This window comes from Nestor notabilis, unplaced genomic scaffold, assembly GCF_000696875.1.
Source record: "Nestor notabilis isolate BGI_N333 unplaced genomic scaffold, ASM69687v1 scaffold30423, whole genome shotgun sequence".
Classification (NCBI taxonomy): Eukaryota; Metazoa; Chordata; class Aves; order Psittaciformes; family Psittacidae; genus Nestor; species Nestor notabilis.
In genome coordinates this window covers 23,412-38,210 of record NW_009921054.1, presented here as the reverse complement: position 1 = coordinate 38,210, position 14,799 = coordinate 23,412, and the positions used below count along the sequence as shown (strand labels likewise).

General features: G+C 39.7%; 1 protein-coding gene across 1 annotated transcript in view; it reads left to right on the top strand.

The window, feature by feature from the left end:
* The first annotated feature begins 6,093 nt into the window (after window positions 1–6,093).
* ZDHHC20 (zinc finger, DHHC-type containing 20) overlaps window positions 6,094–14,799 on the top strand; it is a 25,760-nt gene continuing 17,054 nt past the window's right edge. The window contains exons 1-3 of the mRNA XM_010010980.1: window positions 6,094–6,112; window positions 10,485–10,579; window positions 14,278–14,398. Coding sequence (XP_010009282.1) covers window positions 10,520–10,579; window positions 14,278–14,398 — 181 coding nt within the window. The 5' untranslated portion in view covers window positions 6,094–6,112; window positions 10,485–10,519. The remainder of the gene's footprint in view (window positions 6,113–10,484; window positions 10,580–14,277; window positions 14,399–14,799) is intronic.

Sequence of the window (14,799 nt, the reverse complement as noted above, 5' to 3'; positions counted from 1 at the left end):
TTTCTCCCCACCACCACTCCCTGCAGTGCCTTTGAAGACATCATCTCGTGATCGCTTGAAGTTGCAAAGTATCTCACTCCAGTGGTGTTGCTGTGCACAGCGTGTGTGTGCTTGTGCAAACAGTTGCACTGCTTTAAGCCATCCATGGCCCTGGTGGGGTTTCTTTAACCTAGAACAGTGAGAGGCCATTCACTGCCATTCACCTTTCATCACTGGAATTCCCTGCTGTTTGTAGTCACACAAATTTGCCTTCACTGGTAGCTGAAACCTGACCTGAAGTGTCTGGGAAGGCAAGTGCTTGCTTTGCTATGTTTGTCTGCCATAGAGAAGTGAGTATATGGGTGGGAGGGGTATCTTCATACCCCCCTGCAGCAAGAGTTGTCCACCACAGGTTGTGCCTTTGAGACAAGGACTGTGTCAGACCTGGGCAGTGGTGCACCCGTGCTGCACAGCAGCCCCAGGCACTGCTACCACTGGACCACCCTGTGGCAATGGGGGTGTTTCTTCACACCATACAAGCATGAAGGAGCCATGTCTCCTGTCTCACGGTTCTATACAGCATTACTTTCCGAATTACCTGGCAGTGCACTGGGGGAAACCTGTGTCATATTCTTGGAGATCTGGAGTAAAAATGTACAAGTCTAGCACCATGTGAAGATAAAACAATTCTAGGTTCATATGGCTCAAATTTCTGCAGAGGACATTGATTCCAGCTGGTGGCAAGTCGTATGTGCCATTCCTGAGCCCCCATAGCCTTTCGGCAGGGACCTGGCAGCATCTTCCTGCGTTGGCTTTTGGCTATGTGATGCTGTCAACTCAGTCATCTTGAGTCATTTGTCTAAAAACAACTCCCTGCTGCTTAGGGAGGAAAGTACCTAGTGGGTGCCTGCCAGTCAGGAAATAAGAAATAGCTCAGTGTGGAAAGGTGACGAATTACAGCTGCTAGAGAACATTGGAGAGGTGTTAAGGTCTTCATGTTCTGGCACTGCCCTGTAACAGAAGCCAAATGAGTATTTGTTTAAGGAAATTCACTCATTGTCTGCCCGACTTGTAATGTTTCTACCATCTTCTTGTGAGTGATTAAGGTCTGCATTTGCAAGTGGGAATTTGTTTCCCATAAATCTGTTATACTTTCAACTAAATGCCATTCTCTGAACAAATTAAATACTTGGGATAATGTCCATGGTGCTTGGCTTTTCAGACAGGGTAGTGCCTGTGGGGAGTTTCTGTTGAGTTTCTGTACTGGTAACTTCTAGAAGTGTGTGTGCATATGCATGTATAAATGTATTTTAACCCTTTTCCTTAAAAACTGAGAAAAGTTGAGGCTGTACATCTGGTGAAGGGATGCAATTGCACATTTATCACTCTTCCCACCCGTGATGAATGTCAGCCAAAATGTGAATGTTACCCTTGAGATTCATGGAGAGGCTGTAATACCCAGAGTATGACTCCTGCTAGGAGCCATTGTGGGAGGGCACAGGCAGAAATAAACATAGCATATCAGTAGCAAGATCAGTTCCTTCCTTTTATATGCTTCTACATTAGTTGCCATTGAATTTCTTGCTCTGCAAGGAGCAGGTCTGACTTTAATTGGAATATGCCTTTTAGGGGAGTAGGGAGATGTGTGGGTTTTGTAGAGTGTTGGGGTTCTTTCCTTTAAAGGCTGAAGGCAAATGTGTCATCTTACAGCATGCCTCTTGCAAGGTCTTGGCAGATCATTGCACCTCTTTGCCGCAGAATAGAGAGATTTGGTGGTTTTTGTATTATGCAGTGATTTGGAAGGTGCTTGAACACTTCATAGCAATCCTGAAAACAAGCCTAAAACTGACGGCAAACCAGCTTCCTAAACATACTTGTTCTTCCAAGATGTTCTTGCAGGTTTCCTTGAAGCAGCTTAAAAAATTCTCCAAAGCTTTGTGAAATCTGCAGCTCTGTCAGTTCATACTCCAAGAGGAATGCTTCCAGCAAATGCTATTTTCCCCCCAGTCCATTTGTTATGCAACTAATGATGTCCCTATAGCTGCAGGATTGTTGCCTGTGATAATGTACTCTGAGCAGTCCAAATTAAAACGTACAGTTTAATCCAGCCTAATAAAAGTTTGTCTCATGTATTTTGGAGGTAGTATTCTGTAGAAAGTGAAACTATGTACTTAGTTTTTGTGGTTCATATTGCGGTGATCCCAAAGGGCAAACCAAACCCTGAGGTAGCCAAGGTAAGCTCTGCGCTGCAGTCAGACAGACTGGATTCCTTCACATTGTTCAACTTGCTTGGTACTGTAACACTGAGATGTTGAATCCTTTGAAATTATGAGGCCTTAGTGGAAACTCACTGTGCATGAGTACAAGTGCCTGCTTCTGAGCTCTTTGCAATGAAGTGAACTGCAGCTTTCACTGTCCAGTCGTATTTTTATCCTTCCATAGCAATATCGTGCTAGAACTTTGTAATAATTTCTCAAGAAACCAGAAACTTAAGAAGCCAATCCTAAAAATACTTTTCCTCTCATATTTCATTTTGCAGTTGAGCAATAGACTGATATGGGGATATATTTTTAAATTTGAAAAAAAAACCCCAATATTTAAGTTTCTGAAATATTGACAGTTTTGTGTTGACTGCAGTGCTGAAGGTACTAACTTGTGCTGATGCATCTAATCTAGTGTATAGTGCTGTAGCATCCTTAGGTTAACATATAAATCATATGCAGTGCTTGTTTTGTTTAAAAAAAAAAGAAAAATCAATAAGCACAAAGGCAGTGCTGCTTTTCCCCCCATCCCACCCCCCACTGTGTTTTAGAAGTGTTTAAACTGAAAGTGGTACCAATTTAGTGAAAACTGGCTTGTTCCGAGTTGTTGATGGCAAGTGATTACAAGCAATAGAGAGCTAAACTGGTAATTTAAACTACAGGCAGGGGATGATGGGCCACAATGGTAATGTCTCCTTTTGTGGTTTGTTGGTTGGTTTGTTGGTTTTGGTTTGGTTCTTTTTTTCCTGAACTAGAGTTCAAAAGCTAGAATTGATTTCCTGATGGTGTAAAGCTGCTTGTTACATTGCCAGCCTAGCAAATAAAGGTCTGTCTTATGTAAAGGTTAAATATTAACTTACAGAGGAAGGCTTTGCCTGGTAGTGTAAAGATCCTTTAAAACTGTTGGTTTGCCATTTGCTGGGTGAATTTGGACTCAAGTAGTAGGATTGCTGTTCATTTAATCTGTCTGACAATGGGAGTAACAACAGTGAAAGGAATAGAAACACTTGCATGAACTTCTGAGGCATAGAACTGGTCATCTTTTTATTCCATTTGAGGACGATAAGACACGATGAAAATCACAAACATTTCAGTATTGGCTTTTACTGCAAACCACAGGAGTTTGCCAAACTAAAATTGTTCTGCGCAGCCTAATAACTGCGTTCGGACCCAAGGGACTGAGGTACGAAAGAGAAAATTATCTTCCTGGTGCTGTGAAGCTTTAATTAATTTTTATGAGGCTTATTTAGGGATGCTTTTGATGAAGTCTCACAGGTGATAGCATCTTAAGCTTTTTTTTCCCCTGTGTGTAAAGACTGATTATTATTTTGAGTCTTCAAACCTGAAGTTTGGCTCAGTTTTGTTTTGTGCTGAGAGCAGAAGTAAGGCTACAGATTACGGAGTGCTTTAATCAGAATTACTTCCAAAAACTTCCTGTAGTTTTACAGATAATGATGTTCTCCCATTCTATTAGAGGATAATTAAGAACTTTCTTATGTTTCTTGTCCAGGGAAATAGGTGTTTGTCCAGCTGTGTGCAAAGGTGTTTACTTAAGGTATATGAGAAGCCAAAGAGAACGCTTCATTTAAAGTACTTTTAGGATTTTCTTTTTTTTTTTTTTTTTTTTTTTGAAGGTAAGCAAACCAGCCACCTCAGCAAGCTTGTTTTAATTTTCACCTTTTTAATGGTTTTATCTTCTCCTTGTGTAGTTCAAAATGTGTTAACTGGAGAAATAACGCATTATTCAAATTTCAAGCAAAACCACAGGATTATAATATGACTTTTGTAGCATGCAGAGGAGTAGTGCTGAGACTACCATGACACAACGGGACCTGGTCTTACATTTACATGCATACTTTGTAGGTAATTGTGTGCTTCAGGTCTGTTCTCCTGTGTGGGTCTTGTCCCTGTTGCAGACAGAAACAGGGGAGGAGGATATTAGGTATGCATACCTAATGTGAAATTAAGATGTTCTTTAGGATTGACCTAGTTAGTCAATTAGTTTGAAGCTAGCCTTGCTCTGTTCTAAATGGTAATCTCTCCCTTCATTGGGTGAAAGGACTGGAACCTTTTCCATTAACTTCACAGCAGCTCCCATGAACTGGGAGGTCCATGGAGGGTACCAAGTGGATGTTTTAAGGAAGGGGCAGAAGGATAAGCATAAGAGGGGAGACGACATGCAACACCAAACCCACGTATCTGAAGAAAAAGGGGTCATCTGTACATTGAAATGTCTCCTCATTGTCTCTTGATGACTAGAAGAAGAGACACAGTTGCATAACTAGTTGCAGACTCTTGCTATAGATATCTGCAATTAGGTGAGACACACGCCACCTCTGTGACCGAAGTAACCCTTCAGAAGGAAGTCTGCAATGCACACTGATGCCCTGCAAAATTTAAGACTCTAATGTGCATCGGGAAGAAGCTCTTGAACTGGCACATAGACTAATGACTGTAGAAATGTCAGAGCTAGGAGAGAAGAGACAGTGTGGAGTGAGGTGAACTGCAGTAGACAAGTTGTTCCTGTTGACCTTTTGCTTGTGCTGGTGACCAGAATTTACTGTATAAGATGAAAAATCAAGAAAAGATCCTTTCCTTGTTGAATTTCAGGAATTCAGTGTCTAAGGAAGAATAGAGCAACCCAATAAGTAAAACAGCTCTCTGTTCTTGTGAGACCTCGCTTGGAGTATTGTGTACAGTTCTGGTGTCCTCAACATAAAAAGGACATGGAGCTGTTGGAGCAAGTCCAGAGAAGGGCCACAAGGATGATACAGGGCCTGGAGCACCTCCCTTATGAAGACAGGCTGAGAAAGTTGGGGCTGTTCAGCCTGGAGAAGAGAAGACTGCGTGGAGACCTCATAGCAGCCTTCCAGTATCTGAAGGGGACCTAGAAGGATGCTGGTGAGGGACTCTTCGTTAGGGACTGTAGTGGTAGGACAAGGGGGAACGGGTTCGAACTTAAACAGGGGAAGTTCTTTACAGTGAGGGTGGTGAGGCACTGGAATGGGTTGCCCAAGGAAGCTGTGAATGCTCCATCCCTGGCAGTGTTCAAGGCCAGGTTGGACAGAGCCTTAGGCCACCTGGTTTAGTGTGAGGTGACCCTGCTCATGGCAGGGGGGTTGGAACTAGATGATCTTTGAAGGTCCTTTCAAACCCAAACCGTTCTATGATTCTATGATCTTGCTTGAACTGATGAATGAAGCATGAAGGTTCTGGAGAAGCCTGAGGACAGGAGGATGTACTACTAGTCAGGCAGTATACAAGGCAGATTTGAACAACAGAATTTGCTGTTGGGTTACAAGGAGATGAGAATGTAGGAGACAAGGAAGTGGAGAGATTTTAACTATACTTAAAGAATTCAGGTCAAGGGAAAAAAGTCAAAAATAGCATGTGACGGGAAGAGAGAAGTGGTGGGAAAAAAACTGGGAGGGAAGTAGGTTACATGTAACACAATTCCACGGGGACTTCTGTAGGAACTTGTTTTACTTCATTTTCTGCCTTTCAGTGGTACCCTTGTTGGCCTAGTTGTTGACTCAGAAAACTCTTCTAGTTGTGTATCTGAAGGGGAACATGCATAAATTAAGGTCTAATCAATGTGAAAAGAAGTGTGTACACTTGGCTAGGCAGGGAACTGGATTGCTTGAGCTCTTCCACTGACTCACCGAGCCTCAAGGGCTGGCCAGAGTAATACTGACTCCTGTTTTACCCCAGTGTGGGTTAGGGAAGCTCTACTAACACCTGAAGTAGGCTTTGGAACAAATCAGCTGTCTCATATCTCACTTCTAGCCAAATATTTGATTCAATATGCATTTACTCACCACGTATCTTTTTTCTTTCTCTTTCAGTTACTATTTCTTCAACTGCAGAAAAAGGTAAATTTTTAATTTATTTTTTGGAAGATGTGAATAGTTTGTTGCACACAAGTCTTAAGGGACATAGAAGTTAAATATAATCCTCTATATCTAAGCTGTTTGTAGCAAGTAGATTAGTGCTACTAAGGTAACAAGGTAAATATTGTGAGGTTGAGTCTATTTAGCTTCTAGTACCACAAGCTTGGGATGATGACAAGCCCTGTGAGTCTATGATTTAAGTTTGCAAATATTTTTAAATGGGTACCTTCTAAGAAGAGAAAAAGGATAAGAAAGAAGGAACTGCAGCAGATCCACAAGTCCATTTTCTGTTCATTCCTAAACACACCCTGACCTGAAAGACTTATGGAAGAGGAAGAACAATTCTTCCTCTTCCTTAAGAGTAGAACCTGCTTGCTATTTTCCAAACAGCTTACCAGACTCCTCAGAACCCCATTCTTTAGGACTGTTGGAACTGTGCAGAACACAACCATTTCAGAGGTGACTGCACATTATAATTTTAAATTGTTGATGGTTAAGGCCTTGTTTTGACAAACTGTACTTAAATCTTCATATTGGCTTTGGCATGTATATGCCACAGTGGGTAGTACTTAGAGATACAAACTCGCCAAAAAAATTCCAGCATTCTTGCTCTGCCACTTGTTTTAATTGCTAATAAAAAGTTAGTCTAAATAGTGATTCAGTTCCAGAAGTTCAAGATATGTTTGGTTTTGAGTAAAACTTACTTGTATTTCTACAGAAAAAAATAAAGTTCTTGATGAGGTATTTGTTTGGGAGTTCATTTCAGCTGGAGTGTGGGGAGGTGCACGGGTGGTAGATTAGGCATGGATTTGCATTTAGACTGTCTGCAGAGGGCTGTTTTCAGAGTATGAGATGACTGGCAAGAGGCTCTCATCTCTTAAATGTTTTAGCAGAAGAGCATAGAATTTGAAGGCAATCTAGCAGTGTTCTTCCTGGTGGGGAACATCCAGGAGAACGCTGAAAGGAAGAAACCTTGATCTGCCCTCTTCCTTTCACTTCTTCATTAGAAGATGAGAGGGAAAATCTCCAAAGTAAACTGCAAGCTATTCAAGATGGGAGCTGTGTCTTACCCTGGATTTTTATATCACATTACACAACTGGGCTTCACCTACTTAAAAAATTCTGCAAATTGCTGCTATGCTTTCTTGTTGACCTGTATATGAATAAGCTTTACTTTCTAGTTTGTTCTGGAAAGACAAGTTCCACATCTCAGTTAAGGAAATACGACAGAGCAGTGATGTTGGTGTTGCATAGTCAGATCTCTGGCTTTAATACCAGTGTGGTGCCTGTCTGACTGAAGCAGGTGCTCTTAAACTTACCAGAGAAGAAAAATGCCTGAGTAATTAATGAGACTGACAGGATCACTGGAACCTGACTGGAAGGCTTTTAACAGCTGTCACCTGCACGCTTCTTGCATCTTCAATTCTAAAGCATGTCATAGGCATTCTGTATGCATGAATTTCTTTATGGAAATATTGAGGTTGATCTTAAAATGAGCTGTGAAGTCTTTTTTTCATTTGAAATGAAAGCTGTCATAAGTTCTAGAAAGTTCTTAGAAGCTAAATCATAATAGCTGGGAAATAACACCAGAAGAGTTAAAAGGCCAATCTGTCAGTAACATTGCTGTGTAAATCAATAATGTGCATCTTAGCAAATATATTTTGCTCCATATTTCAGTGTACTGTGTTCAAATCCTTTTATTTCCAGTATTTAATTGTGACTTTTGATTAAATTAGTGGCGATTTCTTCAAACCATTGAAGCTGTTTCTTTGTAATTTCATATTCTTGTCTAGATTTATATTCATTAAGATAGAGGAAAAAATTCAATTCTGCATCTCTCAACAATATAATATACTTCTGTTACAGATTACTATCTTTGTGCAATCTGTCTTAGATGCAGTATTAAGAATTATTAAGAAAAGTATGTTAATAGCAAATCTTAGGAGGGGTTAACATAGTTTAGGAGGATTCTAAGAGCATGTCTTAAGACATTGTCCTCTTGAGGGCATAAATTATGGTCTAATATGCATCAGTGCCTTTAAAGAGAAGCGACTTCACTTGGTCACAGCATGGCACCAAGAATCCTGGATTCCCTTAGCTTTGCCAGGATTTCCTCATGACTCTGTCTGGCTAAACTGGCCGGTATGGTGGTTTGGGGGTTTTGATGTGTTTTCCATGTAGCTTGTACTTACAGGAAAATGAGCTGAATAGGAATGAGGCTGGTTTATATTTGTATTGGAAACTGATCCAAGATGCTTCGGGGAGTAGTCTACAGAGGAGATATTGCTACCCAAAATGGTGGGTAGAGGTACTGCCAAAGTAAAGCTGTGAAAAATGGTATCTTCCCTCCCTCTCATTTCTTGGGACAGGTACCTGTAATCACAGTAGGAATGGCAGCACAGGAGAGGGAAAAGAAGCAAGAATTTATTCAGTGCAGGACCAGTATGGACTGCCAATTGCAGGCTCTTTTTGCTCCAGATTGGGTGGTGCCCATCACTGGAACAACCATGAAAGTCTTGGTCTCCCTTAAGTTGCCCCAGTTTGGCTACTGAGGACAAGCCCTTGGCTTTTAATGACAGTGACAGATTGCAAGTTCTCAGTTACTGCAAGAGTGCAAGAGCACTTTAACAACTGCCTCTTTCTAGTAAATACTGATAGCATTGGCACAGTTCTGTACCCTTGCTGCAAGCAGCCTTGGTGCTTGTTGTTCATTCTGTTGTTGGGGCATTTACAGCCTGCAACGAGACATTGAGGTTCTGCTGTTTGAAGTATTGTGTGTGCTCTAAAAATAATCCTTCAAAGGAATCTGAATTCTGGAGGTGATTTTTATGGACAGAATAGAACTGTTTACTCTCTTAGTTTTGCTGTGCCCTGCCCTGCATCTCATTTCCTTTTTCCTTCTATTCAACTCCTCTCACCCTCTTCTCCCCCAAAGCTCCAATATGTGCAGCTGATTCCAGTTCAGTTTTGAGTCTTGCTCCTCTATCCAAACAATTCTCTCATGCTTTAATTGCTTAACTGCATTATGTTAGAATGTGTACTGTATGTTTTTAATAAAAGACAATTTCTAATTATGCAGTGCCTAGTGCAGTGATACACAGGTTCTTTCCTATCAGGATGACAGTTTTAGGATGGCTTTTGAAACAGGCTTTGCTTCTTGCTTTTTTGGTCAGCTCCATGGCTGAAAATTTGTCAAATCTGGCTGTAAGGTTGGAAGAGTTGGAGGCAAAGGTAAAAAGCATAATTCTCTGAAGAAAGGTCACATTAAGTTTGTTTTCATTGCACCAAGCAATGAAAATCCTGAAAGATGATAACTTAAGGCCATGTTTTCTGTGACTGCACAAACATTTCCTGAGCTGTTGGAAGTTCTCAAAGTTTCGAGCCTGTTTTACCTTCCATGGAGCACACCATACTGCTTAAAGGACTGTCTTTATGTGTACAGGAAAGTAGGTCAAGTTTCCTTATTCCTGCAACTGAAGATAATGTAAGTGAAGATAATGTAAATATTTACTATGACTTCTTTTCTATGGCTTGCTGTTCTGGCACAACTGATCTGTTTCCTCTTTACAAGTGGTAAAATAAACTGTTAGGGAAAACAAGATTGGAAGAAACTTCCTGGGTCATAAGGTCTGAATCTCTGGTCTTTAACGCAACCATATCACACAGACCCATTCATAAATTGATTAACCCCCCTACTAAAGCTACCTACATTTTGTTGACACATGACTGTAATAGCAGGACTCTTCCAGCTTATATTCCTATGATGATTTGAAAGAAGATAATCAATTTTTAGCTCACAGCTAGCTCTCATCTTGGAGTGCAGTCCTCTACAAACCCCTGCTTTGGGGTTTTTGTTGTCATTGATGACCAGTGCCTTCTAAAATGGCACACTGCTGCACTGTTTCTATTAGAAGTAGAAAATAAATTGAATTCTATAGGTCAGTTATCAAATACTTTACTATACTTTAGAACAGAATTGTAGCATCTTCTTTATCCAGAAAGGTTAGTCACATGCCACAGGTGAAGCTGTGTTCAGTTCTGGGTTTTGGGAGTGGTTTGGTTTGTTTTTTTTCCTTCAAAGTCTGTTTTGGAATCATACATAAAAGCATATTATTTCCTTGAGGAATAACAACTATTACATTTGGTGATAGTTTTTCCTTTTTTCTTTTCTTTTTTTTTTTTTTTCCCAAGTGAGCACTCCTAAACTGCTAAATCTGTGCAAGGAGAAGGGTTTAATATAATTTTATCAGCTGATTCATAGTGTAGTAGTTTAGCCTTCATCAGAGGTGAGGGATTTTATAGCTTGTTCTTTTCAGCTATACTTACTAAACTCTGTATTTGTATTTTATTGCAGCTGTCTACCTTGTGATTTTTCATCTGTCATTTTTCATGTTTGTATGGTCTTACTGGAAGACAATTTTCACATCTCCTGCATCCCCCTCTAAAGAGGTAAATATAACATTAGAAAAATGTCAATGCCTTTTTTATAAATAGCTGAACTCTTCTCAGTGATGAAACTTGTTTGCAGTGCTGCATGATTCACCTTTCCTTTCTCATTATCGAAAATAGAACAGCATGACAGTGTATCATGAATGAAAATGATCAAGTGACTCTTAAAATACTGTATGCTTTGTGTAATGACATTTCCTCATACGAAACATGCGTTTAATTCGTCACGAGTTTGACAGTCATGTACAGTGCTTTGCTCTGAAGTAGTTTGCTTGAAACTTGGAATTTTTAAAAGCAAATACAGTGACATTTTTATATTTCCCTTTTAGGCAGTTTTGACCTTTGTTTTGGTAAGAAAAAGTAGGTATGCAGTGTATATTCATAACTTGGAGGACTGAACCACTTAGTAGTAAGTCAAGGGTTAAGGTTTAGGGACAATTGAGAAGTGAATACATAAAGGAGCTTTATATAATGGCAAAAGAATGCATGATGGCTGTAAGACATTTTGGTTTGAAAAAACATGGTGTTGACTGCAGTAAGCCTGAGATGGGTTACCTTGTTTTCTGTTTTCTCTGGGGTGTGTGTATGGAAGGATTAAATATTGCCACCCTAAATTTACAGTATTTCCCTTCCCTTCCTTGGTCTTATAAAGCTTTTAAATTGGCTAAACTGTTTGAAGCTTTGGTTGCTCTATGGGGGTTATTCTATTTTTGGCAAGGCTGACTTTCAATGCTAATGCCAACCTTAAGCGTTTTTGAAAAGAGTTTAAACCATGCTTCTAAGGAAGAGCAAACACTGCTGTGCAGTGCTTAATTATGGCTTAGAGATCTGCATCTTAAATCTACAGAATATAAACTGAAAAGAGCTAAAGATTGTTCCACTATTTAGCTAAGCAAAAAGAGTGAATGAACCTGGTCAAGGTTCTAGAGCAGAAGTCCTCTGAGGAGCAGCTGAGGGAACTGGGGTTGTTTAGCCTGAAGAAAAGGAGGCTTATGGGTAACCTTATCACTCTCTACAGCTACCTGAAAGAGGTTGTAGCGAGGTGGGTGTTGGTTTGTTCTCCCAAGAAACAAGCAATAGGATGAGAAGAAATGGTATGAAGTTGTACCAGGGAGGGTTCCAAATGTGATTGGAACTGTGTTACTCTAGGTTTTGTAACGCTATATGAACTAGAACTGATCATAAAGCTAATGCCTAGCAGCTTTTACTGTCTGCTTGGATTCTTCAGTAATAGAAAACTTCTTTTGGTAGTATTTATCCTGTAGTTACAATGATGTTGTAGCAAACTTGTCGTATTCAGTGAGCGAAAGGGGTGGTTTGGGCATGTGGCATGTAATGAATATTTCCTATAGCAAGTGTGGAGGTAGATCAGCTTTAATGCAGTTTTCTACAGTTAGCTTAAAAAAATGGGGGGAGGGAGGAACCAAACAACAACAAGCAACGAAAAACACATTAAAACCAAAACAAAACAAAACCAACAAGACCCAAAAAAACACTAAACAAAACAACTACCAGCCCTTTTTCTCTTTCTAGGCAAGATCTTTCTATCAGTGTAGTAGTGAGTAATTTATGCTGGTTATACTTAAAAACAAAGCCTGTCTTTAGAATCTCCCTATTGTATGAGTGTAAACGTATATATTTTTAGTCAGTCAAATTAGCCATTCTTACAAAACAAACAGCATCCTGTGATCTTACTATTGAACCAAAATAGATTCTGCAGCTGCTGTTGTTTTAGTGTAATCTCTGTACATTTGTCATAATAAAGAACAATCAACATTACACAAGATGCAGAAAGAGGAAGGAAACAAAGGGACTCTTTCTGTTTTCAATAAGAACTGCTGGAACCTCATTGAAAATTCTGTTAGCTATGTGGTAACAGACAACTTTTGATGTCTCTGAACATATCCTGCCATTGTCCAAAGAGACTGTGGTCTCATGGCCCTATGAATTTCTGAAATTAGAACAGAAATATAACTCTTCGGAAAATCAAAATCCTATCCAAGATTTTTGGAGTAATACTATTATTATGATGTTACTTGAACAAATTAAAAAGTTTTAAATGTTGTGATCTAGTTCCTTTTCTGTGCATTAAAATTTTGCCATAGAAATGTCATTTAGAAGCAGTATTTCATCTTTAATGCAGCCTGGGCTTGATTGCAGGTCATGGAGCCAGGCAGAGGGTCACCTAGCAGACTCACTAGGGCAGTGGGGAGGAAGGAACATTGCATACTGTTTGCTGGCATGATGCTTCATATTTGCCTTAAACATTCAATGTAAGCATCTTCAATTTTCGTATTTGAGTAAACATCTGCCTTGGATATTACGGTTGAAAAATTAGGTCAAACTCTTGGTTAAACTTTAATTTCACCCTTCACATAGATCAGTCCTAGTTTCTGGTTTTTTATAAGGGGATTGTGGTTCATGTTTCACCTTTGAATGGTGGGTAGGCTCAATAACTGGGATGATATTATATGTAATAGGAGGCTTAACTAGATTCTGTGAGATGTGAGATATGAGGCAACTTGGTTGCATTCTGGGTAAGGAAATAATAGAGAAACTGCAGCAATGTCTTACTGCTTCTTCCTTTCTGTAAGTGGAGCCTTCGCTGTTGCTTGCCAACAGACTGTAATCCCAAAGAGGAAAAAGTACAGGATGAGAGGAAAATCCATGTGAACTAATCATATACATGTTCTTGGTAGGAAAATATCGTTGTATTAAACCACACTAAGCCAATTTTTGTTCCAGCTGCACACACAGGATTTTCCACTCACTTCCATGAATAGTTTGTTTATGTGTGTTCATAAAAAGAGCTCTTTTAGTCCATGCAGGAAGCTCAGAGTTTAAAAGCGCTTCAGAAGAGAAAAATACAAACGAAATAGTGAGTTCAGCCCCCACTCCGCTGGGGCTTGTCAGCACATGGGGTTTTGTGGAGCTTAATGGTAAAGCTCACAGTTTCAGTGGATACCAAACAAAGTGTTTCACAAGTGAGTAAAACCTCTCCAGCTTCTTCTGGTAAAGCTCTACATTTCAGTGAGGCTTCAACAGGAATGCTTCTCATGCTTTACTCAGAATTGGAACTTTCTCAAACTGTACAGGCTTTGGAGAAGTTGCTTTCAATACAGCTCCTGGATCTTGCTGACTACTAAAGTAGAAGTTGTAATGCTGACTACACCTAAGTAAAAATCCCAGTTAAACACTTCCAACTTCTGAGCTGAAGCCATGAAGCCCCCTTCTGCCCCACCATTTTCTTGCCCCCTCTGGTTTGTACCCCTCTCTAAGTCAGAGAAATAGGGATAAGAGAACTTTAGTTCCCTGTAGGAGCAAAGGACTATTGCATCTTCCTCTTGCTCACAGATCATTTCATTTATGCTCATCAGGAATTAAAGGAAAGGTTGTGCTTTCTTGAAACTCACTGTGAGTCTCTGCCCTTGTTTGTGTTGAAGGGAAAATGCTGTAGATAATGGAGCAGATAAACATTGTTTTCTTTAAACTCTACCCAAGACTATTGTGGAGTTTTAAGGATCTCATGTAATTTCTGTAGCATTCTTCTTTCTTTATGTGGAGTTTTTTGGTCAGTGGTTGGGGGTTCTCCAAAAACAGAAGAGTAAGATACATAGGGTCTTTTCCTTGGAGCTTGACTGGAACACAAAGTAACAATTAATCTTTTCCCTTTGTTCCATTTTCTCCCTCCCTCCTAGTTTTGTTTGTCAAAAGCTGATAAAGAACAATATGAAAAAGAAGAGAGACCAGAATACCAGCAGGAGATTTTGAGAAGAGCTGCTAAAGATCTGCCTATCTATACGACAACAGCATCGAGAGGTAAGATACGAAGATAATTCTGTGCTCCTGAAGCTGCTAGTTTAATTCAGTGAAATTCATTTGATGTCACTGAATGAACAATCTATTAAGCACATATTGGAAGGCCATGACCTTGTTTTGTTATTTGTTTGGATTGTGGGTTTTTTCCCCCCCAGAGAAACTGGAGTCCTTTGTCTGGGGATCTCAACAGGGAGCTGCTCCTCAGAATTATAATAAGTTAAAAAAAAAAATCCTCTTCTAACAAGCAGATAGATGATAACATTTATCTCTAACTATGGCTATGAAAATTAACACAGCAAAGAAATATAGTTAAATCAGCTAGAAGTAGAGAAAATTGAACTTTTAACTCAATTTTATAATCATTAATATCCCCCTTTTAAACTTTTTTTTTTATGAGTGGT